The 25,654-nt window shown below is 46.7% G+C and overlaps 1 protein-coding gene across 1 annotated transcript in view; it reads left to right on the forward strand.

Annotated features, from left to right (window-relative positions):
• The window catches only part of SYT16 (synaptotagmin 16), a 35,945-nt gene extending 25,257 nt beyond the window's left edge, over nt 1-10,688 (forward strand). The window contains exon 7 of the mRNA XM_088539551.1: nt 9,818-10,688. Within this exon, the coding sequence (XP_088395677.1) occupies nt 9,818-10,131 (314 nt within the window). The 3' untranslated portion in view covers nt 10,132-10,688. The remainder of the gene's footprint in view (nt 1-9,817) is intronic.
• Nucleotides 10,689-25,654: the final 14,966 nt, after the last annotated feature.

Below are 25,654 nucleotides of genomic sequence, written 5' to 3' on the forward strand. Positions count from 1 at the left end.
AACTTACACATAAGTAATTCAACATAAATTTATTACAGGAATCTGTGTGGTCAGCCAGTCCCTCAAGAATTAAGGGCAAGTGTTTTACCAGACAGAGACAAGACCAAGATCTGATCTGGTATTAGCCATGGCAACTTAGGTTTCCTTGTGGATTGCTTAAACATTTGTTCTTACTGGTGTTTGTGTATTCAGGCCTGTGGTGAGGATGGGGTTTGACAAATCAAGCACATGCACGTGGGTTAGGAGGTTTAGCTGCCTTCATTAAACATCTCATCCAACTTCTATAGCCAATGGGCACACAGGGGGTGCAGTAGTTTTGTTGAAAGCATCTTTCAACTTGCTGAGCACTTGGTATGTTTATTGATGAGAAGAGAGCAGCAACAATATGTGAGAAAAGGAGGCATCTGAAAGGGTTCTCATTTTAAGTACTATTTGAATTTGCTGTTTTCTGTGTTTGAGGGGTTCAGATACGCCTAGTTAAATCAGCTTGACAGGCTAGGCCAAGTCTGTGTCAGTCGCCCAAACTCATAGTCCTGACATTGCTTCGTATCAGTTCTGGGCTGCCAAGGCTGTCTTGAGTTGATTCTTCCTATCCTTTCTGCAACCAGTCCAACTGTGCTGCCCATCCAGTAATAATGGTCTGTGTTAGACCATTATTAAGTAAAACACAGGGATTCATCATTTTTTACAGGAAAGTTTTCAATCTGCCACAACCTGCTTTTTTCACTCAGGCCCTTTATTTTTCTACACTGTTCTTATGAACTTGCAAAATTCCCAGTCGTGTAGTGAGCAGAAGAAGGCCCAGTGAAGCAGAAACTTGAAGCAGTTAAAAAGGAGGAGGAGAAACCCAACAGCACTTGTCTGTGGTGCTGGGGGACGGTTTGGCTGCTAAGTCCTGCACAAGGCCGGGGTGCTGCGTGGTCTGTCTGCTACCGGTCGAACTGTGCGGGTGGCCAAATGAGGTGCTCAATAAGAGCTTGTCACTAGGTGAAAGCTAGAAGTGCCCTCTTCCTTTCTAGAGGGCAAGAAAATAGCTCTTGTGTTTTCCCCAATACTTCCAACTTCAGGTTCTGTTGTTTGAGGGGGATGGTTTATTTCTTTGAAAGGCTTAATAGAGCTTTGGGACACCCACAGACCAAGCCCAAACTGCTGCTCAGAGCAGTCATTTATAGGAAGATGGGTAGCAGAACACCAAGATTTTTTGCTTTACACTCTGTGCCTTGTCCAGAGTGCATTTGACTCCATCCATGTTGGTAGAAGCGTGTAGTAGTTACGGCTGTGTGGCACCATGCAGGCATGGAGCTCAGCATCTCCTGCAGCATGTAGGCTCCCTCCTCAGCCCTCACACCCTGACGCAGGGTTTGCCTTGTGTAGGAGCAAGAGCTGGGCTTGGACGTTGGCAATTTACTGTGGTAAAAACTGCAGAGGCTAAACCACGTGCTTTTCTGGAAAGGAAAAGAAAGATGGGACATAGTGGGGTTGTGTGTGTGTGGAAGTCTTTTTCCTTTAGCTTTTTAAATGGCTTGCAGAAAGTTGAACTGAGACTGTGAAATATCAAAGTCATCAGTGCTTACTTGTTAAGGGTTAGAGTTAGGAAACAACTAAGCAGTTTACAGAGACCTGAATCTTTCAGGCTGTGTCTTCTCTTTAGGTCTTGTGTGTGATATTTAAGGGTAGTTTGGTCAAAGCCAGGTACCTAGGAGATGTCTGGGGAATATGCCGCATTATAGGCCTGAGTCTGCAATCCCTGATCACACAAATAGGTCCATTATCACTCAAAGTACTTAAGAGCACTCAAAAGTATGGCTGCAGCATCAGACAGTAAATTATCATTATGTGCCAAAAAGCTTCATGCAGAAAAGCATCTACAGTTTTGTTAAATGAGGACACCGTGGCTATTTCAGCACTAATGACTTGCGTTGTGTGCACTCAGCTCTCTTCAGTTCTTGTGAAAATCATGAGCCTGTGTTGGATTTTGTAAGGGTTCATATTCTGTTCTGCGTTACTGTCTCTTCTTAGAAAAACAAAACCCAGTGTGTTCATTTAAACGATGTTTACTCTAAGAAGGTAACAAGAGAAGCCTACAACTCTGGCAGCTATATCTTTAAAAATTTATAACCAATTACGTACTATTTGCATGGTAGTAGTACCTTGAGACTGCGGTTATGCACCAGGAATCATTGTGCTGTTCAGTGTATAAACACACAGCAGAGATGGTCTCTGCCCTGAGGGTGTTTAACCTTCATCTGCTGTTCTGCTGGGTGCAGCTCTCCAGCCTCTGATCCACAGTCTCCATTCTTCCCCCTTTTCCATTTCTTTTGGGGGCTATGTCTGTGTGTAATGCAATTTGAGAAGGACTATTCTAAAGATATTCCCTCGCCTAAGAAAAATCCTCCAAGCTTTTCAGCAGCTGCAGAATTAATCGCACATAATAATTACATCCGTACATGATCATTATTATACCAGCAGCATATTAACCCCATTAAACAAATACAATAGCATTAACATTGAAAAAGACAGGAGGGAGAGAGCAGGCTATCAGAATTGCTTCTGGAAACAGGAGAAATTCTTGAAGTAAAGACTTATCTGAAAACAAACAACTACCTGAGCCAACCATAGCAAGGCCAAGGAGCGCAGGAGGCGCTTACGTGGAAAAAAGCAGGGTACTTGTGGTGTTTGTGCTTGAGAGTCATTAGAGGATTTTATCTCGTCAATGTGTTTGTGGGTGTAGGAAAGTTTTATTATCCTTGTTTCGTACCTGGAGAGCTAAGGCACAGGTTTGTGTAATTTGTGTAATTTGTGTAATTGCCCACATACAGACCAGAAAGCTGAATTTAAAAAGATAATAATAATAACTTTTAACCAGCATAGCTGGCACTAAACAGGGGCCTACAACTAAACAAGCTTGTTTGAGCTCCTGAAGCTTTTTAATTCATACCCTCATCAGTTGTAAAAGGGGAGCCAGTGCCAGGATGAGCTGGGATGGGTTCAGCCTCAAGAGCTTGGTTAGCAGAGCAGTGGAGATGCTGTAGCAATTACTCACTGCTGAGTAATTGTCAGTGTGCCACCGTGAGCTTGTGCAGGACCGCTTCTCCTTCGGTATCTCTTTATTTCCCATCCTTGAATGTGCCTTGAATAAACTTAGAATAAGATAAGCTGAAAAGGTTTTGTTCAGGATTGTGAAGATGAGGCCAGCTGCGAGGGATGTCACAGTGCTGAAATGGAAGATGAAGTGCAGATAAATGCTCGCGTGGAGGTAGGGATGGAATTAAAAGTTAATGTGATGGGCTCTGAGCCTACCAAGAGTGAGATCCTAGACTTACAGTAGATATGTTCAGGAAAAGGATCGGCAGCAGTAGTAAAAAGGCAAATCCAATATTAGCAATGAACAGAGAACAAAATGAAAAATACCACTGAGTCACTATAAATGTCTGTGCATCTGCATAATGAATACCATATACACTTCTGGCTTCCTCCGTTCGAAGGGAAAATAGGGCAGAACTGGAAAGATACAGTGAAGAACAACAGAGACAGCTGGGGGCACTGGAACAGCTTCCGTGCAAGCAACAACTGAATAACAGACTGTGCCCCCTGCCATGCTGTGACACAGGGAGGTGCGGGAGGGTTTCACAGAGGTCTGTGGAATCCTAAGAAGTGTCACTGCGAAAGTGAATTGGGAATGATTATTCATCATCTCCCAGAACAAAAGGTCATGCAAAAACATACAAAAACGAAGGGTCGTAAAACGAAATCAGGAGGTGGCAGCTGCAAGATGAGGAGACAGCTCTTCACACAGCACATGCTTAAGCTGTCAAGGTCCTCCCTGCAGAACATCAGGGATACTAAATGTCTGCCTGAGTGCAGTACCGTCCTGAACAGATTTCTGAAGAAGGTTACAGTGAGGCTAGACTTACTAAGGCACCTAGTGTTGGTTGCTGCTGGGCTGGTTGGACTGACTTGCTGCAGCTCGTCCTGTCGTATGTGAGACCCAAGATTGATGAGGCTCCTAAAACTGACTCACAAAACAGTGCACTTGCTTTAAGGAGCAATGGTGAGATTTCTGTGGGAGATGTTCCATAGTAATTGTACATCCAGCAATAAGCTTGCAGTTTTCCGGTATTTTTTCTCATTTCTGAAAGTCTATGAAAAGTGTGTATTTGCAGTGTATAAAGTTGAAGGTATTTCTGAATCAAAGGAGTGCATTTTGAAGCAGGGTGTATGGTTGTGCTTCCCCCATCTCATTGCAGTAAACAAGAATCTCCCCCAAATAAGCAGAAGACAAAGCAAATGCTCTCAAGCGGGCACTCCACTAATCCCAAATTTCCATCAGAGCTCCAGGTTTAGTGCAAATCTGCAGTGCCTCTGAGGAACAGCATTTGCAGGGGCCCTGATGCCAGGCTGTGCGATGGCTCCGTGCCCTTACGGTGGGTGAGGAAGGCCGGGCTCGAGCACCCTGTGCACAGCCGTGCCGCTGTCCCCGTCACCGCATTAATGCTTTTTGCTGTGCTCTCAGTTACCATTTCCAGGCCTCTCCCAGACTAGCAGCCAAGCGAGGAGCCCGCTGTGCCGTGTGTGAAGTGCTGCAAATGGTTTGCCCTCGTTGGAGCACAGGCACCTCGTACATCTGGAGACGTGTTTGTATTCGCTTTAGCTGCGTTAAGTGCAGATAGCGATGGGGCCACGTGTCCTCGCGCCGGAGGGTGCAGCGAGGGCAGCGTGTTCTGTGACACGTGTCCCGGTGAAGTCGCATGAGGCTGTGCTGGTAGTTTCCTTCCCGGAGCCCAAGTGGGGCTCCCAGGGAGCCAAGCACTCCTCTCTGCTGCCTTTGAAATTAAAGGCACTGCTGGTCGTTTCTGCTATGACTCATGTTGCAAAGTCTGCCAGGTCGCAGCCTTCCCCAGGAGCTGCCAGCCAAGGGAGAGGAGACCCAGGTGGAGGAGACTTGGTGAAGTGAGGGGGAAAAAAGTTGGCTACCACCAACAGTGGGTGGTAGGCAGCTGCCAGCTTTTAAACAGTAAATAGAGGAAGCCACAAGCTGCCTCTGGCCTAATCCCAGATTTTCACAACGTGGGGTTGAAGACAAAAGCTTGAGTTTAATTCTCCTTTGTGTTCTTTTCTACGTGCACACCTGTGGCTATGGTTAAGTGATTTCAAAGGACTTTTGAACTGGGCAAGAAAAGTCATGCGTTGATTGAGCGGCAATCTCAGGTCTGAGGTCAGAATAGATGAAGCATTTCTCTACCTTGCATGGAATTGTGCTGTAAAGAATAAAGCAGAATCTAGATCTGGGCCTGGCTTGCCAAGCCATGCTGCTATTTATTAGGTAGGCTGGGAGTGTGGGCCTGCCAGCTGGGTGAAATTAAGCTGTAGGCCCAAGGCTGTGTTTTATTGCAGGTCTTATTAGTCTGGATTGCAGCATGCTGACATGGTTGTACTGCTTTTGGAAATGAGCTCGCTGGCCTCGAACGAGAGCCTGGGAGTCTCAGCACTGCCTTATACCCTGCAGGCCCCAGACCAAGAGGTCGAGAGGCTTTGGTGGTTTATTTCCTTTCTAAATATAAAATCAAGCAGGGGTTTGGACACTTTTGTATTACCGTGTTTTTATTCACGGGTCAACTTTATTGATAACTGTGGAGCTCAGGGTAAATGAAAGCAGAACTCACGCTATGCTCCTTGCTCCAAAAACAGGAACACATAAATTATAGTTGATTATTCCCCTGAGTTGTCATTATGAGTTAGTTCCCTTCGAAGGATGAAGACCGAAATGGGTCATTAGAAGAATTGCAGATAAACTGATTGCCTTTGCAGATGGGCTCTCAAGGGATGGTTTATGGTTGGGGCAGTGCTGATGGAGACAAAGCAGTTTGCATGAGAAGACGTTTGGCCAAACCTCTGGAATAAGATTATGCAGCACCAGCCCAAAATGTGTCTGGCTTCTTGCAGAATTCCTTAATTTAGTGCTTTTTTCTCTGGTATTAAATATAGAGGTGTTGATATTTTATGTATGCATGAATTTTCATCTGGCCTCTCGTCCCAGAGACGAAAGATGAGTTTATAGCAAAAACGATCTGTAACAAGAACTTCTATTGCAAAGTCTATCTAGAAAGGGAGAGCTCGGAGAACGTGGTGCTAAAATTGGTCTTGGCAAAATTAGACTTCGTTGCAGCTGGTTTCCAAACTTTTTTGTAACTGTAGGCAAGTTTTATAGTCTCAGACACCCCTAGATATTTAGAGGGCAGGCTCTTTTTTTGTGTGTGTCAGCAAGATAGGCGCCTAACTGGAGGGTGAGCACTTTGCATTTTAAGGAATATAAGCCTTAGTCTCACTTCTTTTGTACTTGACAGAGGTGGCATAAAAGTAAACACACCGAAGAGTGTAAAGTGCTGAGATGCCACAGTAATGAGGCCATTACTGAATCTGAGCATGTAATTAAATGCAAAATGTTTGCCTTTGTAATGAGTAGATGCTCTCACACATACATTCCTCAGCAGATATGCAAGTTCATCGCTGCTGTATGTCCCCTGATCTTCCCATGCATCCAAGGATGGGTTTTGTACAGCCAACCAAAGCTGGAATGCTCTGTCCTAGAGGACCAAGCTGGAACACAAGGTGAGCTAGGGAGCATTTGCCAGTGAGACGCTTAGAAAGATGCTGCAGGAGCACAAGGGGTGAGCCACAATTTAAAAATGCAGTTAGTGAAGCAGAATAACAGCTCTGCCTCATACGCACCAGCTCTGCAAAGTAAATTTCAGCTGCTAAATATATTACCCACACCTACTCTTTTATTTCTGTTCAGGCAAGATTGATTCTTTTGGCTGGTAAAATACACCCAGTGTATTTGACAAGAAAGGCAGCCTGGTTCTGCTGTAACCTGCACCAGTTTTGTGTCTATGTTTACACAGGGATGACCAAGACTCCTGCTACATGCTCTACAAGGAGCTTAGTCTCCTTCCAGCATGCGTGTTCTACCCTACTGACCTTGATGCTTTGCAGGCAGGGTCTTGGCACAGCATTGCATAACAGATTCTGATATATATTAAAGAAAAAAAATCCTGATTTTTATTTCTATTGGTTTAAATTTTCATCTGTGCAATCCTTGGGTTTCTTTTATGATGGTTGTGTTACTCTCTGCTTGCTAAAGTTGAAGCCTCTGTTAGGGATGGGACATTCAAGACTTTATGGCTGCAAGAAATCAATCTGTTCATCACCTGAAAGACTGATGGGGCCATCCTGAAACATATATCCTATGAGGTTTGTGCTGTGGTACTCTAATGTTAAAGTCTAAATCATCTGAAGTGATGGTGTAGCCTGGTATACTAGATCACTGCTGATGCCATATGCTTCATTGGTGGTATTTGCTATGTTTTGGTTCACTCTATAGGGGAACTGTTGAAGTGTGTGCGTCTGTGGTTAGGAGTGATGAATCCCACCAGAGCTCTCAACGCTGACAGCAGCAGGAAGGATGGATAACAGGAGGATTTACTTAGGGGGAAGTTTGGACTTCAGTGCTCTCGACCTCTTCTCAGAAAAACAGATAGAGGTGTGTGTAGGTTCCCTCAAGTGGCATGGGAAGGTGAGCCCAAGAAGCACTTCATCTGTGTTGGGGAAGTCCCATGCTCACGTGGGTGACACGCTCTGCTGGGAGCTGGGAAGGGGGTCAGGAGTTCCTGGTACCTGTGATCTGACCTTATAAACTCTTCTCAGCCACGTTTCCTCCTCTGGTCCCAACAAAAAATCCATTCAAGCCTCGTGTTCAACAAAGCAGCTCTCAGAGAGTGGTGAGGAAAGGGAAAAAAGACCAAGGACGTATCTAGAGAATAGCTGAGGTATTGGGCCAGAAGCAAATGGAGAGGTCCTCCTCCCATGAATTCCCATATTCCGGAACTCGCCTCTCGTGTGTCAGCAGAAACAAACTCTTTCAGCTCTCTGCCTGCAAATGATTTGGAAAATGCATTCAAATTATGCAGAAAATGTGAGATTTCAATTTGAAAGAAACAAGCTGTGAAATTTAAAGAGGGAATTGTCCTAATTTAGCTGATTGTGTTTCGAAATCAACCTGTCTGAAAATTTTCAGTAATTTGAAACCCCCCTCCTCACCAAAAAAAGGAGCTGAATATGTTAAAATTTCATAAACTCTGTATTCTTTACTTAATTTTAATTCCAGGAAGCTCTGCAGTAACCTCTGACCAAAACTGCCCCATGAAGAATACTTGTAATGCGCATTACAGATTGTCAGTGCAAAGCATCATGTCTACAAGTATTGCAGGAAATTGCCTCTGTTAGTTATCTTGCTTGGCTTCACATTCGGTTGAGCTTGGAGAGTCCTCTATTGTGTTTTTCATTTCTGTGGTCTGAAGCTGTAACAGAAATCAATCCCTCAGTGTCACCCAAATTGAATATTACTGTGGGAGCTGGGTCTACGTCTTGGTAAAGTGCCTAGAGCCTGAATTCTACTTTGGGTTTGAAGTTGTCTTTTCCTTCCCAGCTACAATCAGCAAAATATTTCATGTCAGAGTGAAGCCTGAAATTGCTTTGCTTTTCTGTCTAACGAGTAGGTCTTTGTTGGCAAGATTTGCTTCGACTCTGATGTTACTTTGGGTGCCAAATTGGCACCACTAGCTAATGACTGGGCTGAACTTTCCCCGCAGTAACTCGATAGCTGTACAGCTGTGCAGGCTCTCAATTTGCTCCTCGATTGTCAGTCTCCTGACAGCTTTTTCAGGGGAACAGTTTGAAGAGCGGAGAGCCCTGCTTTTGAGACACAGAAGTGTTTTCACACCTGAAGTGTAATTTCACACCTTGTGTTGCTCAGCAGATAAGTGCGTAAAATAGCACATCAATCGGGAACAGAAAAGGATAGACATGCTGCAGACAAGAGACGGTGGCTTGTTATTTATTTCCTATCTTCAGCATGCTCTGAAATAGTAATCACTCTCAAACTCGGGCGCAGATTTACAGAGGGGTAGAATGGGGCTTCTCAAGTCAAATCACCTGCTACAACTATGCACGGGGCAAAGCTGCCACAAGGCTTTGCCTGCAAAGACGCTGTTAACAGTAAAGATGAGATAGTTAATAAAGGAGGCAGCAAGACTTTCGCGGGTGGATTTACTGGAAGTCTGAAATGGACCATCCCTTCCTTGTATCGCTTAATCACTGTTACCGCTTTCATTGGCTCAAATTGTGAATAAAATCAACCTCCAGTCCAACAAAAGAGTAAGATGAGAATTCGGAATATGCCCTGAAGCCTTAGTGTGTGATCAGATCATTTCACACTCGGGTTTCCTTCTCGTCTTTTTCAGGCCTTTTTTTTTGTTTACTGTTCCAAATAGCAGGTCATAAAGGCAAGGAAAATGCTGAGAGGTAAGTGCAGCTAAGGGAAGCCCTGGTAAAACAGCTCCCGTGAAGCTGTGTTGTGAGGAGGAGTAGGAGAAGGTGCAGATAAGCCATTTGATGTGAAGAATCCACAGAGATGCTCGTAGTTTTGACTAGTTTTTGACAGATTTGCTGGGTTTGGGAGCCAAAATTCTTGTTTATTTATTTATTTATATGCAAGAAAGTAGGGGCAAATCACACATTTCCTGCCTTTCTTCTCCCTAGCTAAATATGAGGAAATCCAAGAGGTGTTTCACCTGTTGCTCCTCATTGCATAGTTTTCCCACAAAGGGGAGTCCAGGCCTGTTCTCATTTAGTGCTTATACAGACAGAACTGTTTTGCTTGGATTTCTGAGGGTAGTTTCTTGACTGCTTGGTGCTTTCCTTGAGTCTGTGGCCCATGCCAGAAATTTTAATTCCTCTGTTTTGTCTTGTTTTGTCCAAGACACCTACGGAAAGCTCTGTCTGCTCAACTCGGTGGGCCAGGAGATGTCTCGCTGCAAGACCTCCATCCGTCGAGGACAACCCAACCCCGTCTACAAGGAAACTTTCATTTTCCAGGTTGCTCTCTTCCAGCTCTCCGACGTCACGCTCATGATTTCCATATACAACAGACGCAGCATGAAGCGCAAGGAGATGATCGGCTGGATTTCTATGGGTCAGAACAGCAGTGGAGAAGAAGAACAAGATCATTGGCAAGAAATGAAGGAGACGAAGGGGATGCAGGTGTGCAGGTGGCACACACTGCTGGAGTCCTAATGGTTACCAGGAGACCCTGCAGGTCCCGAGACTGTGGGCTGCTCTTCCCTCTTCTCAGCCAGCTGGAACAACCGCTGAGCTCCGGCAGGTCGTGTCCCCTTCAGCCTGACTTTTTAGCCTCAGCAGTTGTGGTCATTGTAGGTTGCAAGGCCTGGGGGGGCACGTTTAGTTCTTGTCCTTCCAGGTGCTCCTGCCTTCTCCACATCCAAATAATTAACCACTGAGAAAAGCAATGGGAAAATCTACAAAATCCCCTCTCTGGTCATTATCTTACTCATTTTGTTCTAGGCTCAGTCATCACAGACTGATGGTGTTTTCTTCTGGAATAAATTCTCTTCCCTTTTTACTCATATATTAATGATGTTTGCAAATATTCTTGACATGCAGATAGCTCATTAGTCTAGCCTGCATGCAGATCACACTTCCTCTCCCTTACTATTGTGTTTCTAGGTCCTAGAAATAAGCATTTGATACCACTGCAGACTGGATAATATAATGTTCAGGCAGCATGGGGAAGCACTACAGAATTCTCTGTCCACTTTTAAGTGCCTAGGCATTACTACTGTTCTCCTATACTGGTAATGGATATTATTCATTAGGATTAAACAGTGTTTTCAGGTAGGTATCCTGTGCACTTGTTAGCCTGTACTACCATAGGTTTGCATGAGAGAGAGCTACTTCAATTTTGTGTTACGAACATACAGTGCATGTTTAGTTGCATACCTGAAGTCCATGACTTCTGTCATCATGAAGACCAAAAAAGAGAAAAAACACTAGAACAAGCTGCACGTCTACCTTTGTGCCTAAATCACTTTTTTCTGCATTGTTGTTCTGACCACGCATTATCTTAGTGAAAGTTAAGTTCATTCAGAAGAGCATTTCTGAATAACACAGAGAGGTTTTAAATATTTTTTTCTCAGTGATTTGGGACCAAATTCTTCTCTGTGGTGGCCAATGACAGGACGAGGGTAACGGGTACAAATTGAAACCCAGGCAGTTCCATCTCCATATGAGGAAGAACTTCTTTCCTGTGAGGGTGCCAGAGCCCTGGCCCAGGCTGCCCAGAGAGGCTGTGGAGGCTCCTTCTCTGGAGATCTCCCAACCTGCCTGGATGCCGCCCTGTGCCCCTGCTCTGGGTGTCCCTGCTGGAGCAGGGGCTGGACTAGATGATCTCTAGAGGTCCCTGCCAACCTCAACCATTCTGAGATTCAGCCCAGCTCAGTTTGCTGAGGGCTTTTCTTTGAATATCCTATGCTCTAAAATCTCCTGAGGATCTGAATGGGGAATATATTTGGCACTGAGCAGTAAAGAGTGCCAGGCTGTGTTATCCTGTCTTCTGGGTGAGCTCTTCTACAGGCAACAATAGGATCCAAGGGACCATGTCCTAGAGGGACTGGCTGTCTTGGTCCAACATGAGAGAAGAATAGTGCTCTTCCTGCCTTTACCTGGACACAGCGCAAGGAGCAGGCCAGCTGGATGAGGTGATGACATTTTTATATGGTTACTCTTTGGACTATGATGCCTTTTTCTATTCTATTTTTTTTTCCTGCCTGTACAAGTTGAAGTCATGGAGTCAAGAGACATGTAGGGAAGTGGCCTGCTGGTTGGCTACTAAATATATAGCAGTTGTTTGCTGTAGTGAGGCTGAAGGTGACACAGCAGAAGACATGAATCTTCTGGTGCAGTGAATGATTGTAGGTAGGCAGGAAGGTGCCAAGGTCTGCCAATACCATTAGCTGCTCAGTTTTCCATGCCCCACATTTTCTAGGAGGGGACTGGCATTTTGTCATTGATACAGACGATAGCAAGGCACAAGAAACACCTGGCTGAAAAGCTCCCTCTGTATCGGACCATTTCTTGGTTTGGTTTTTCTGTTTCCTGAGACCAGGCACCAATTCTACTTCTCGCTCTACCACAACAGCCTTGTCACCTTCTTCACTGCTGTTCTTTTCACTTACCCATTTGAATCCAACATCATCTTTTGCAGTGAAACTGGTGGGATCCTGTGCAGGAGGGTTGTCCTCCACTGCTGGGTAAGCTGGTAAAATATCTGCTGTGCACTGCTGGAGCTTTGCACCACAAAGCAGGGTTTATCCCAAATGTAACTGCACAAACAAATTCGTGTTTGACTGCACTGTTAAAGCTGCTAAATTACCAACAGGAAAGAAAATGAGTACTTGGGGCATAACTAGCAGAATAGGTCTGATTATATGTTTCTTTATCATGTACTTTTATTCTAGGAAAAAAAAAAACCACAACACAGGAAACTACCCTATTCAGAAGGTTCATTGGCTGATTTCTGCTGTGTTTTCCAATTTCTGCATCTTTTTTCCCTGAAATTCACAAAATGTATATGCAAGGGTTTATAAGTAATTTTTATTATCACAGATAATATATGAGGTATCTATGTATAATAAAATAATTGAAATTCACTTCGTAACTTCTTGCATCTGCAAAGTGTTGCTTGTGCTTAATTTGGTGATTAACTGAAGGAGAGGTATACGTTGATAAGGTGTTTCCAAAATGAGCTGGAGAAAACCCAATTTTTAAAAAAAATCCTGGAAAAGATCATTTTAAAAGCAATGAGGTAAACTGTTTTTTAATTTCCATACCATTTTTGTATCCGGATCTGTTCTGAAGATGCAGCATAAGGGAACCGAATCTTCAAAAAATATATTTTCAGTGTAGAAAGTAGAAAGTCAAAGGAAAGCCGGAGAAAATAGCTCACTTAAAGCAAGTCAGTGTCTGAGCACATGTTCTAACTTCGCTCCCAGATGGAAGCAGGTTACTGCATCATTGCAACAACTTTTTGGCCCGATGTTTTATGAGAGAAATTTGGAGGGAAAGGGGATGAGGCAGGGAGGGGACTGTTGCTTTTCCAGAGCTGTTGTTAAACCTGTTAGCTCATGCGAGCCTCGAGCACTGTGTTATTCAGGTTCATTAAGTTTCCACCAAAGCACAGTGGAATTTAGGAGCACTGGCGTGGGTGCAGGATTGGGCAGCTTGCGCCTGCTGGCTGCGTTTGGGGATTTTTGTGGCTTTTGTGATCTATTTTTCTTCACAGTTTGGACAATTTGCGAAACAAGACGGTTTTCCAGCAGCTCTCCTGTATTCTAGAGCTCCCATTGATGGACTGAATTAGTCACTGCTAATATTGATTTAGGCTGGGCTTGTGCTCATGGTCTTATTATGTAAATACCGCTGTCCTATCAGTCCCTGCTTTAACCCTTTGCTTCCCTTAGAGAAGCCGAGAAGACTGATTTTCCAGGAATATTCTTTGGGGTCCCTGTGCTGTGCCGGCCTCCATCCGCAGGGATGCAATGCCCGATCCCGTCTTCCGCGGTGTTCCAGATTGGGGAATTGCCGTGGGCAGCAGCGTGGGATGTTCCCAGAGCCAGAAGTCAAAGGCTGGGAGTGCTTGGCCATGTGCTAATGCAGATTTCTTAAGGCGCTCGTGTTTTCAAGGGTAACTCATCCCCTGCCTGGGATCCCTTGTTGGCTTATTTGAATTTTCTTCTCTTGAGGGGAAAAGAAACCCCCCTGAACCCACAAAACCAATGTGTGGGAAGGAACCAATTGCACTGACACAGTCTTCCCAGCCAGAATATTGTGGGAAAATGCTCTGGAAACATCTCCGGATCTCAAGCAGCATCTTTTAGCTAGTTGCAGTCTGTTCCTGCCTTGGTCTCTCTGCAGCCCACACACCCCTGTCCTGCTAAGCACTCTGCTGTTTTATTTTTTGTTTTAAATGCATACTGACAACAGAACAGGATGATCTCACAGTGTCTATTTTCTCTGTAATGGTGCTGATTTTCAAGTGATGCCCACAGAAACGAGTACTTTTTAGCCCAGTGAGCTGTAGCTATAGCTAACTCAACCGTCCACTTGAAAAGGCTTCCTCTGGGCCTGATCCATGATTTGTTGGGGTTCCTTTTACCTAGCGTTCCTAATTGTGTGGACCTTGGAACAGGCTGCCCAGAGAGGTTGTGGAGTCTCCTTCTCTGGAGATCTTCAAAACCCGCTTGGACGCAGTCCTGTGCCACGTGCTCTAGGTGACCCTGCGTGTGCAGGGGTGTGGACTAGATGATCTCTAGAGGTCCCTTCCAACCTTGAGCACTCTGTGATTCTGTGGCCTTGCCGTGGCCTGCCTCACCCCTTTGGCCGGTGTGTCCTGGCGTGGACACGCAGAGCTCGCGGGTATTTTCATCCTGAGGAGCAGCTTGGTGCTTTACATCATCGACTGATCTTCAGTCGGGAGCGTTTTTAGCTGTTCTTGAACTCACAGAACTGGATGCTGCCAGCTGCTATTGATCGCTTCTGCAGCGAGAAACCGAAGGTGTCAGCTTGGCAGAGGAGCAGGCGTTTCCTCTGGTGGCAGTTCATTTTCTCCTTCATTTAAAGCCGGCGATGACCTTGGAGCCCCTGTGCCTGGAGAGTTTTCTTTCCACTCCCATATTTTTCATGGTCTTTAATCTGTGTGATGTCTGTGCTTCGTCCCTCCCGGCTACCTCCTGCCCTTCAGCACGGAAGATGGACAGAAAGGCAGAGCAAATGTCTTTCCCTAATGCATTATCCCGGTGTTCAAGGGGAGCCAGCTTCTCCTGGAGTCATTTCCAGGGTCTGATGTCTATTTTCAAGCCCTTGCCTTTGTGCTCTCTCGTCCCACTGCAGAGTGTGAACGTTGCTGGCAGGCTGCGAGACGTGATTGTTTACAAAACAGTGACACCCGTTCAACTCGGTGTGGAGAGAGGCTGGATGCAAGGAACAACCTGCCTTTTATCTGCTGCTTTGTCTTCTTTCCCGTGATCAATGAAAGCGCTTTAGAGCCTGAAGGAATTAACAGCAATTAATATGCAGGAGCATTCCCTTTCCAGTTTGCTAAGTGTGATGCTTGTAACTACAGTTTGAGGAAGGAAAAAAAAAATAGTTGGGGTTTGTAGAGCTCATACTTGGAGCAAGGCAGGTTTTCCCGTTCAGCCTGCGCTCCCCGACGTGTACATCCTCGTACCCCTGACAGCGATGCTGTCTTCAGGCTGCTCCTTGGTGACAAAAGCAGCCAGAAGGTGAGAGATTCGAAAGCTTGGAAGGATAGACGGGATATCTCAGTAGAGCTGGTGAGGTGTATTTGCAATTTACTGCAGGTTTAACAAGCTGTTGTGCAATAAACAGGAGCGAGCGGCGGCGGTGGGGCCAGCCCGGTGCATTGGCGCTGCTGCGGAGCCGGGTGTTTGCTGTGTCCGTGCCCCAGAAGGGAGCACAGCTGGTTTCAGTGGCATCGGGCCGAGCTGAAACCCAGCTTCTCAGTATGATTTCCTCACTCCAGATCCGCTGAAGTCATCCAGCTTTTTTTTTTCCTGTGTGTTTTTTTTAATCCCTTCAACGCAGAGCGAGCTCATGTCTTCCTGCAGCCTACGCTGAGGGCCTGAAGAAATGAATGTGTAAATATTTTGTCTCTCGCAGCAGCCCAAGGTCATCTTTCTGGAACAGCAAACAGGCACAGAATCCAAAGAAGATCAGTCCGTCATGTGAGTAAGGTTAGCATCTGCAGTTACAAATGACAAAGGCTATTAATCCTCATGCTGTAATCCCCAAGCTGTTTGCCAGCTGGCAGCAGGAAGATGTTCCTGCTCAACCCACGCAGTTATCCGTGTTTTTTCACCTTTATGAAGCAGATACAGGTCAATACTGCAGCCTGGATAAAGAAGTCGGTAGATACCATTCATCTCTTCTGGTATTATGATCCCTCTCTTCTCCCCGCAGTACAAAAGGGGATGTAACAGGAGAGCTGCAGGCTGTGCTCTCCCTGCTGCTCCCCCAAAATAGAACCTGGAAGGTGTGATTTGTTCCCCCTCATTCTGGGTTTCTCATGGGAGGATGAATTTTGAGGTCTGGCCGCAGACCCAAACATCGTAAATAACGCTGAACCGCTACGGAGATTTTACACGCTGAGCAGAGGAAACCCAAAGCTTGCACAGGGCAGATCAAAGCCTAGTGTTCACATGTTTTTCATCCTCCTTTGTGAACCTGCATAGGGATTTGGGCCCTTGCCTTGTCACAAGGACATGCAAAACCTGAATCCTACAGTTTGGCCCTGATGAAGAAGGAAGAAGATGGTGCCAGCTGGCAGTGAGACAGGTAGGCTGTGGTAACTGGTGTGATCCTGCACGGCAAAGAGCTGAAGAGCTGCCCCATTGCATCTCATAAGTGATTAGGCAGCTGAGCCTAATGTGACAGAGAGCCAAAAGCCGCTGAGAGGAACCAGGAAGATCAATTTAAACTTGCCTATTGCTCGTTGCTTTGGAAAATTGGAAGTGGTGCCTTGGGTCTTATTTAGCAAAAATGCAGTTAAACAGAAATCATGGCTCCTGGAGAACCTGCGGGTGCCAAGAAGTGAGGATGTAGCATCTTGGCTCATAAATTTCCTCACGATCATAGCAGATGAGCATCAAACAGAAAGCAGGTCCTCTGGAGGCACCTCAAGCCCAGTGTGGCCTGACCTAGTGGAGCAGTGAGAGATGACGACCCGTTCTTGACTTGTCAGTTTTGCACAGCAGTGTTCAAAGCTGGACAGTGCCCTTGATGGACTGTAACCAAAAGGCCAGGCCTGTGGGTCCAGCCCTCCTGGGATGGAGACGTACGAGTGTGGGTCCAACTAGAGGCAAAAGCACCGCCTCTCAGCGTCACCAAACTAGAGCTGGTGGTGGTTGGTAAATTAGGCACAACTGCACCATCTTTCCTGAAGTTTGACCCCAGGGACAGCTTGGGCTTCTCATTGCTACTGTGGTTGAAACCTTGCTCCAAACAGTGCTTGGGGGACTTTTCTTTAGTGCTTTTCAGTAGATCGTAGCGCTCCTGAGACATTTTACCAAGACCTGTATCCTAACCAAGATACCCTGACAAATTTGTCATGGTTCTTAAGTGCATGAGGAGATGCAGAAGCCAAAAAAAAAAAAAGAGAGAAGGAAGCTACCATCCCTAAAAGAGCTTATGGAGGAACATTGTGTGCAACTTACAGCAAATATAATACTTCATGTTGTAACCAACACACACCCAAACTTCCTACTCCCTTGGCTTCCATGAACTAAAAAAAGAAAGCTGAATCTTTCCTGAATCCCACTAGCGTGAGTCTCAAACTCCAGTGAAGACATTTTATTGTGCCAAATAATTCCTTTTCCATTTCTCAGACTCCTGAGAATATTACAAATTTCTTTCCTCACTAGCACCAGGGAGAAAAATCAGTTAATTTTGCCAGCTATCCCCATCTCAGTTGTGTCTCGTTAACACTTGCCAGGTGCTTTCCTTTTCACTATCTCCTCCATCATGTCTCCTATATCCTTTCATTAGTATCTGTAGAGATCTGCTCCAAGTCAGGTTGGTGCCTGGTAGCAATATTTTCTGTTCATGGTGCTCAGGATAAAACCTGTTCTTCGGTCTCTTGCTGTCACTATGTGGCCTCTCAAGCACTAGTTTTCCAGTTAGACCAGTTCCACATCCTTACCGTAAGCCTCTGTTGTCACTGATGGGTCTTTTGGTGGCCTGCAATCTCTACAGTGACTTCATTGACTTGGAGAAATCATCCCAGTAGGAAATTTTGTCTCCTGTTCCTCATGAAGAGAACTCATGAAGAAGTAATCATTTGGTAGACTTAGCATTTAAATACTGTGCTGCATTTATATGTGTATATACAAAAATCTTTTTTTATGTACAGTGCCCCCAGGCATTTGCATGAAGCACATTTCAATGCCTATTTGACTGTTGGTTTGAATATTCTATGTATAATAAGTGTTTTTTAGGGCATATTGGCCTACTACTACACTGGAACAACATACTGTTTCATGGCAGGTGTTTTTATTGTCTCACTGTTACACTTACAGCTGGACAATGGAGATGCCCTGGTGTGTGTGTGTGTGTGTGTGTGTGTATGGGGACAGTTTTTCTTCTGTACAGTCCCTGGCTTGTCTGGGACATGTTACAGGGCTTCATCTCCACCACCTAGCTGGTGGTGCACATCCCTACAGGGCAGCACTATAAATGCCTTTAGAGCATCTTCTGGTGTTTAGAAGAATGATGAGCCTCCACAATTTTTATTCTTTCATTGCCATCATGTCCTTAACCCAGACCACAAGCAGGTAGCTTGATTGGCATTCTCAGTATTTTGGAGACCTGCCTTCAGCTAAGGATGCATCAAGAGTAATACAGATCTTGGTAGTCCCTTCCTAAGCTGAGCTATACAAGCACACGATATGTCTTTAAACCAATTGCTTTAAATAATAACAATGCAAACAGCTTAATAAAGATGTCAGGTCTCTAACTTCCATTTATGTAAAAGGCAACTCTTGTAGAGCTTGAATTTATTGCTGAATTATTTCTACAATAAACATGTCTACAAAAGGAAAATTGTTCATACTGTGAATATTGTAAGAAGTAAATTCAGATACCCTTTCACTTTTGTAAAGCTCAAAAGATTGCACTGAAAATTGTACCTTCTATCTAGTTAATAAATGATTGGTATTGACGGATAAGGCTACTGGAATGGCATGAGCATCATTTTGCTTGCTGTGTGCATGACTGAAAGAGATACCCAAAGTGCAAAACTGTGTTAAAAATATGAAGATAAAAAATGTGATGAAATGATATTTGGACATTCAACAAGAAGAGTGATATGGGTTTATTCTTAGCCTTTCATGTACTTGACAATGAAATATTTTTATTCTACTTAAGTGCTAACATGCATGATCATACAATATATTGCCTCTTGCTAATTATATGCTGCGTTAGGAATACTAATGTCTAGATGATATCTGACTGGGAAAAAAAAGCATTAAACTCAGCTTCTGAAGCGTTTTGGGCTGAAATTATCCATACGTGCATACAACCATCCACACCTTGGCACAGTCTTATTTTGTAATGGTGAATGACGTTGTTAACGTTTTTTATCAATAAAATGGAAGCAGGTGGCTCATGCCAACACGCAGAAACAGCGTATCTTAATTTTTGTTCCTATTGTGGCAGAATGGAGTGAATATGCATCTAGGAGAGACAGATTTGTTTTGTTCAGGACAGAGATGCAGGCGGCTGGTGCCTCATACATAAGTGCAAGGAGTGGGGAAATATCAACCCTCTCCCCGTCCTCCTGTCTGTCTGCGCTGAAAGAGAAACTGCTGACCCCCAGTGCTGCGGCAAGGCAGAGCTTCCTCCTCCCCAGAAGATACCAACATTTCAACCAGCTCAGCGTGGGTGTACTTGTCACTGCTCTGTCTCCTGTGTGTAGGTGTTCATGTCCTGGACGTGCGTGTGCTGCTGAGAGGTGCCTGGATCCCCCCCAGCACAACTCGGGGGCTGTGTGGCTCATGTGTCCTGCTCAGGAAACGAAGGTAGGAGCTGAAACGTTGCAGTTGGCTTTCCAAGGAGGGCTGTTCCCAATGACCTGGGCTGTCACTCAGCACGTGGTCACTTGCCCTTGGAAGCTGAAGTCCAGCTGGCACGATGCTGCTCACATCACACCATTGAGTATCCTGACGTTGTCCCGCGGGATGTTAATACTTGCATATACCTTTGATCTTGGTATGTTAGTCTGTACATAGCACACTTTCTGCCAGGGAGGTGGTGTAATCAATGCCAGCATTAAGAGAGCAAAGGACGAAAGATAAAATGATCAAATTCACTGTGGTTTTGAACTGTGGGTAATTCATGCCTTTGAGATGAGCACTGCCATAGTCGACAGGCTGGCAACTTGCAGCCGGGAAAAATCACAATTTCTGAATCCCTGCTCGAATCCTCAGGGCTGGCTTTCCAAGATCAGCCTAGAAATAGAGTTTCTTTTTCTGGCAGCAGTTGGTAGTTTCAGACTCTGGAAGTCTCAGCAATAGCAATAGGTGCGAGCCCGAGGCGCGGGCTCAAACACCCTCCAGCTCCGAGTGCTTTGTCAGGAAGGTGGCTGGGACATGAGGGAGGCTGGGAGGCTCCAAGGGGAGGGAGTTCAGAGAAAATTGCCCTACTTGGTATAAATCTGTGATGAAAAATGTGTTTTGGGTAATGCTGGGTGAGATTACTTCCTCCAGGCCCAGGATGAGGGGGAAGGAAAGCGCTGGCAAAGTTTTATGTGTGTCTCATCTTAGTAGTTCCTGTGGAGATAAAACTCGTGTATGTTCTAGAGCCAGCCCCAGCCAAAAGCTCCTGTGAATGTTGGCAGCAGCAGAGCAAATGGGGGATTTTCAAAAACAGCTGCTGTTCATGGGTTGTTGCTGGATTTGGGACCGCATCAGGGTGCCACGATGGTGGGATCCAGAGTCAATATGGGGAACGCTTTCCCCTATTGCAATCCGGCCTGCTCATTCCAGAAGACTGGAATAGAGGCCGTATTGCAAGACGATCAGACCACGCCACACATGACCAGCTCGTGGGTAACGCCATTTTTTGTGTGTGTTTTCCTGAAGTCAGTTCAAAAGCCTCTCGGCCTGCAGCATGGGGCTCTCCCACAGCCCCATGTCCGTGTGGGATGTCCTTGGCCTCCTCGTGGGGCCAGGCCGGCCATCAGCCTTCCACCGCATGCAGGCCTTGCCAAGGCCGTGTCGCCACCACCGCACGGGCCGTGGTGACCTCCTCGCTCCCGTTTGTCCCGCGTGGCCCAAGTGAAGCCTTGGGTTTTGTCAAAGGAGCGATATAATTTTTCGTGAGAGGAGGGACGCCTTCCTGCTTCTCAGTCAGTGTGGTTTAGGCTGAGGAAACGGAGCTGTCTGCCATCTGTCTCCGTGCCAGCCTCTCCCCCACCTTCATCAATTCCAAACAGTTTGGCCAATTTCTATCACGTTTGAAAGAAGAGCAAATGTCTCAAAGGCAAATATATATATATATATATATATATATATATATATATATATATATATATATATATGTATATTTTGCTCCCTCGCAGAGGAATGTTCACAGTGAGGGAGAAGCAGAGCATGCTGTGGTCACTCCTGGTAGCTCAGCTGGCCCCTCATGATGGTCATGCAGCTCTTGGGCTGCCTCTGGGTGAGCTGGAGACATCCCAGGGGAAGTGGGGGAATCTGGTTGGTGGTGGGAAGGGCACAAATGTATAAGGAAAAGGGGTTAATTCCCAAAACAGTTTGCTTCTCCCTCACCATACAAAACCCAGCGCCTGGGCTGCAGGTGTAGCCTCCCAGAGAACTCGGTTCTCCTGGGGGTTTGGGCAGCTGTTCAGAGCTGTGCACAGGAGCGCAGCGTTACCCGATCAATTTGCCGTTGACAAGCCAACACCTGGGAAAGCCTCCAAGGGTTTCTGCCTGCCACAAGCTGCTGAGCCAGCAATGGGATAACAAGTCCGGGCTGTGACTCCTTGTACCTGAGACAACTCAGCATTGCAGGTACAAATTCTAAAAAATTCTGGCATGTTTGGTCTTTCAAAAATACATTTGGCAGGTGGTTGTGCCTTTATGCCAATTGGTTTCGTCATCTGTCTTTAGAAATACTGCACATACACTAGCTGCTTGGGAGTACTGGTGCTTTTATACATGTATCTTGCATATTTGGGGCTTACATTCAAAAGGGCATATTAATTCTCTTTTAACAGTTGGTTTGAGGAGACGTGAGTGCTTAGAGATGAACTGATTTTCTCTAAGTCTGTGAAGCAGTTAAAGTAAATGCTAATCTCTTGGTTTTATATAATCCCAGTAGCTCTAAACCATTTAAAATATATATTTATTATTGTATTTACTAAGCGAGGCAATCTTCCTTTCAAAAGCCCAAAAAAAAATCCTCTTCTATTGTGTGCCTGTCTAGGTTTTATCTTGTGCAGTGCACATTTTAAGGTCTTATCTTTTCAAATAATATCACTGTCAATAGAGACTTTGGTCCCCGTTCTGGGTACTGTTTAATTTCCATCGCGCTGGAACAAGGTGCTCATCAGCTGGGCCGTGATCGCCTGCACCGAAGTCCCTGGCAGAGAGGAGAGGTCCTCTTCACATGGGAGTGGAAGGGGATGCTTTAACTTCATGCTGGTGCCTCCATGTCGGACCATGAGATTCCAAGGTGCTTTGCGTGTTTGTGGGCATATTGGTGCCAACACTTGGGCATCCCTCTGCTGTCAGGGGTCCCTTTAGGTGGAAGAGAGATGAGAAGCATCTTGGCTTCTCTGAAGCTGGAGCTTGAGCCCATAGGTGATCTTGAGTGTTCAGATAGCGCTGTGGCTAATGCAACTTGGGGGAGTTCCTTGCAAGACAAGGATGTAATGCTGATTTTTATCAGCAGGGGATCTGTTTCCCTGCCCCCTCAGCCTGGGGACCAAGAGAAGCAACTAAATGTGGATTTCAAACAAATGTGCTCCAGGCTGAGCAGGGAATGGAAATGCTTCTTGGAGCCAGCTGGGGAAAGAAGAGCTGACCTTTTGGCTGTAAATTATTGCCAGGTAATAAGTCCTGCTTGTGAGCTGACACGAGAGGGGAAGATGTGTCTCTGCAGCAGAAATTATATTGAGTATTTTTTAAAAAAATACAATCAATTTCAGGAAGCCTTGATAACTCGAGTTATTCTCAACACAACAACTCAGTCTGGTGTTCATTCAGCTCTCAGATGCAGAGTAGGTTCTTCTGTGTCTCCCTTTTCTATCTCCTAGTGCAGAAGTGATATTACTGAATTAATTATGTCATCTTTGTGAAGAACTGAAGAATCACTGAAGTCCTCTATTTACTGGCAGAGAAATGTCAGCTACATCTCACAGTAAATTTGAAATTACACCAACCTAAACTATTGCTACTAGCAGCATAATAATAAGGCAGGTAATCAAAATCAATTAAATTGCAGTGCCTTCCTATTGTCCTAGAAAATTCAGATTTGAAATTAGTTTGAGATGGTTTGACTTTCAATAAAAGAAGCAGCGCTTCAGAAGTAGTTTTAAATAAGAATATGGTCACGTATGCTCTTTTCTCAAACCAAAAAGACCGGAGGAGACCTGTGTACCCACACGTGTGTCAGTGTGTACTCAGTGCCAACTACAGCCGGATGCTCGGAGTCAACCGAGTGGCTGCGGTGAGACTGCAGTGACAGTTTTTACCATCTGGGAGCTTGGCCTGAGTCTTAACTCAGTTTGTTAAAATATGGATGAGGTGTCAACCAGGTGAGTGTCAAATGAAGCCTGACACTGTACAAGAGCAGGGAATTTCCACTGTACAAGAGCAGGGAATAGAGCCTGGTGTGCCCTGCTGGGCAGGACCTCCATGGAGACCATGGAGACGCCAGAACTTTGTGTGTCCTGGGACAGCAGTGACATGGCCAGATACAACGTTCCCTGGGCACCCATCATCCCAGTCACTGGAGACAAGGGCATCAACTGGCTGATGAAGGAAGCTAAGGCAACTGCTGTCACCTTGCCTCATTTTTGGCACTGGCGTGAGTCACCTCCATGGGGCCTGGAGAGGATGGGGCATGGGACAGATGCTGGGATGAGAGTGGCTATGGCACAAGCAGGGAGCCGTGGGGAGCAGCTGTGGCATCCACGGCCACTGCCGTGTGTGGACACAAAAAAGGACATAGGAGGAAATTTGCTGTCAGAGCAGATTTTCTCAGACAAAGGTGCTGAGCGGAGCCCAGGCGGGCGCTGGGGTGAGCGTTGCTGTCACTGCTCCCTCAGCAGCAGTGCCACAGCAGCACGGGCCCTGGTGTGCCGGGAAAGACGCATCTTGTGTGACCCCTCTTTTAAAATCTGGGAGGTTTTTTTGTTTGTTTGTTTTTGTGATCTCCTCTCTGCCAGCATCTACTCCGGAGTTACGATCTTTGGGAAAGGAATCACCTTCCTGGATTTTACTTTAAACTCTTTTTGAGCTTTGCCAGCTGGAGCTGTGCTAATGTGTGCACTCGATATCCTACCTATAGCTTAAAAGTGCTCAGTGGCAGGATGCACCCACCGGGCTGAGACAAGCAGCGTGTCCCACGCTGACCTGCTGGCTGGAAGAGAGGGAGGTTTGGGCTGTTTGGCTGGGTGACACTTCTGCCTGCATCAATCCCTATTTGCATTCCCTTTTCCCTGGAGACTCCAGCCTAGCTGTTCCTGTGGCTGGGACTGGAGAGCACCGTGGTGCCTCTTTGGGGTCCCAGGGGGATGAGCCACCATGGAGAGATGTGACGGAGCATCCCAGATGCTCTGGGGATGGCCCGTGGTTTTGGCAAGGGACACTTGGGAAGGGACTGAGGTAAGTTGGGAGGGGGGGAAGGAGAAAAGCAGGACCCAGAAGGACAGCAAAAGGCCTCCCTCCATCTCTGGGTTGTGTTTCTCATGGTCTGACCCTGAAACTTGTCTCTCGTCGGTGCTTCAGCAGGCAGGCTGCACCCCTCGGCTCTTCCCTGTCCCCGCAGCACGGTGTCTCCTCACATGTGCTGAGGGGACACCTGGATTTATGTCCTCCCTGTTCCCCTCTCCCCTTCTCCAGGGCTCTTGGCACTGTTGGGATGTCCTGGGTGTCTCCTCGCGCCTCTCAGCTCGCAGAGCCCCTGCATCACCCAGCCCTCACTGCTGCCCTGGGACAACCGCAGGCAGGTCCTGTGTGCCCCGTCCCCGACCTGGGGCAATGCCACCAGCCTCCGTAGCACCCCCAAGCCGGACCCGCTCCCTAGCCCTGCCTTCCCGCAGGAAACTCCAGCCTCCCCTCGAGCGGCTCCGAGATGGAGAGAGCGTCACTGCCTCCTAGCAACGCTCCTAGCAACCGGCTAACATCTGCTCCCGCTGGACCAATCCGCGGCGCCAACATCTGGCCACCCACCTCCGGCTTCTCCTCGGCCGGGAGGTGATGAGCGCCTCAGTGGCTGCGGGGACCTGCCGGAGCTGCAGCCGCCAGCAGCGCGCGGGGCACGCGGAGCAGCGCGGGGCGCCTGCGGGGACGGCGCCGTGGGGCAGCGCGCGGAGCAGCCGGCCCACGCTCCATCGGTGAGTGCCGCTACCCGCGCGCTGCCGGCTCGCGGTCCACGGGGGTCGTGGCGGTGGGATGGGGGGTTCCTCGGCACCCGGCATCTCCCCGAGCGGCCGGCAGCTGCTGCCGTGCCCGGAGGAAGTTTTTTCTCCCGCTGTTTTGCCGCCCCGGAGCATCCTCGGCAGCTTTGCTGCATCACGAGCAGGGGGGTGTGCGCGGGGCTGCCTGCGCTCCCGGGTACCGGCGTGTTCCCAGAAAGTTCATTTTGATCAGAGCCGGCTTTCTTACAGCCAAAGCCGAACTTGGAAAAGTAACCGTAGCCGCTCCTGCCTGTTGGCTAAGTGTCATCCTCCAGGATGAGATAGCTGCCTAAATATAGATGTCTTATAGCCCGGATACAGGCACGCACACACACACTCCTTCCTCCTCTCACTCTTGCAGGGTTTAGGGCTGTTTTTTTCCTTCATTTATATACATTAAAAGCATGCATGCCCCTGTGCAGCCGCAGAGCTGGGGCTCGCACACATGTGTCTGTTTTCCCCCCGGGATGAGGAGCGCTCGTGCTCCAGCAGCACCCACAGGCTGCCCTCCGCCGCAGCTATTTGCAGCCTGGAAACCGC

The sequence above is a fragment of the Tinamus guttatus genome, unplaced genomic scaffold (genome assembly GCF_059628265.1).
Source record: "Tinamus guttatus ecotype Peru unplaced genomic scaffold, ASM5962826v1 Tinamus_guttatus_pri_ptg000048l, whole genome shotgun sequence".
NCBI classification, from domain to species: Eukaryota; Metazoa; Chordata; class Aves; order Tinamiformes; family Tinamidae; genus Tinamus; species Tinamus guttatus.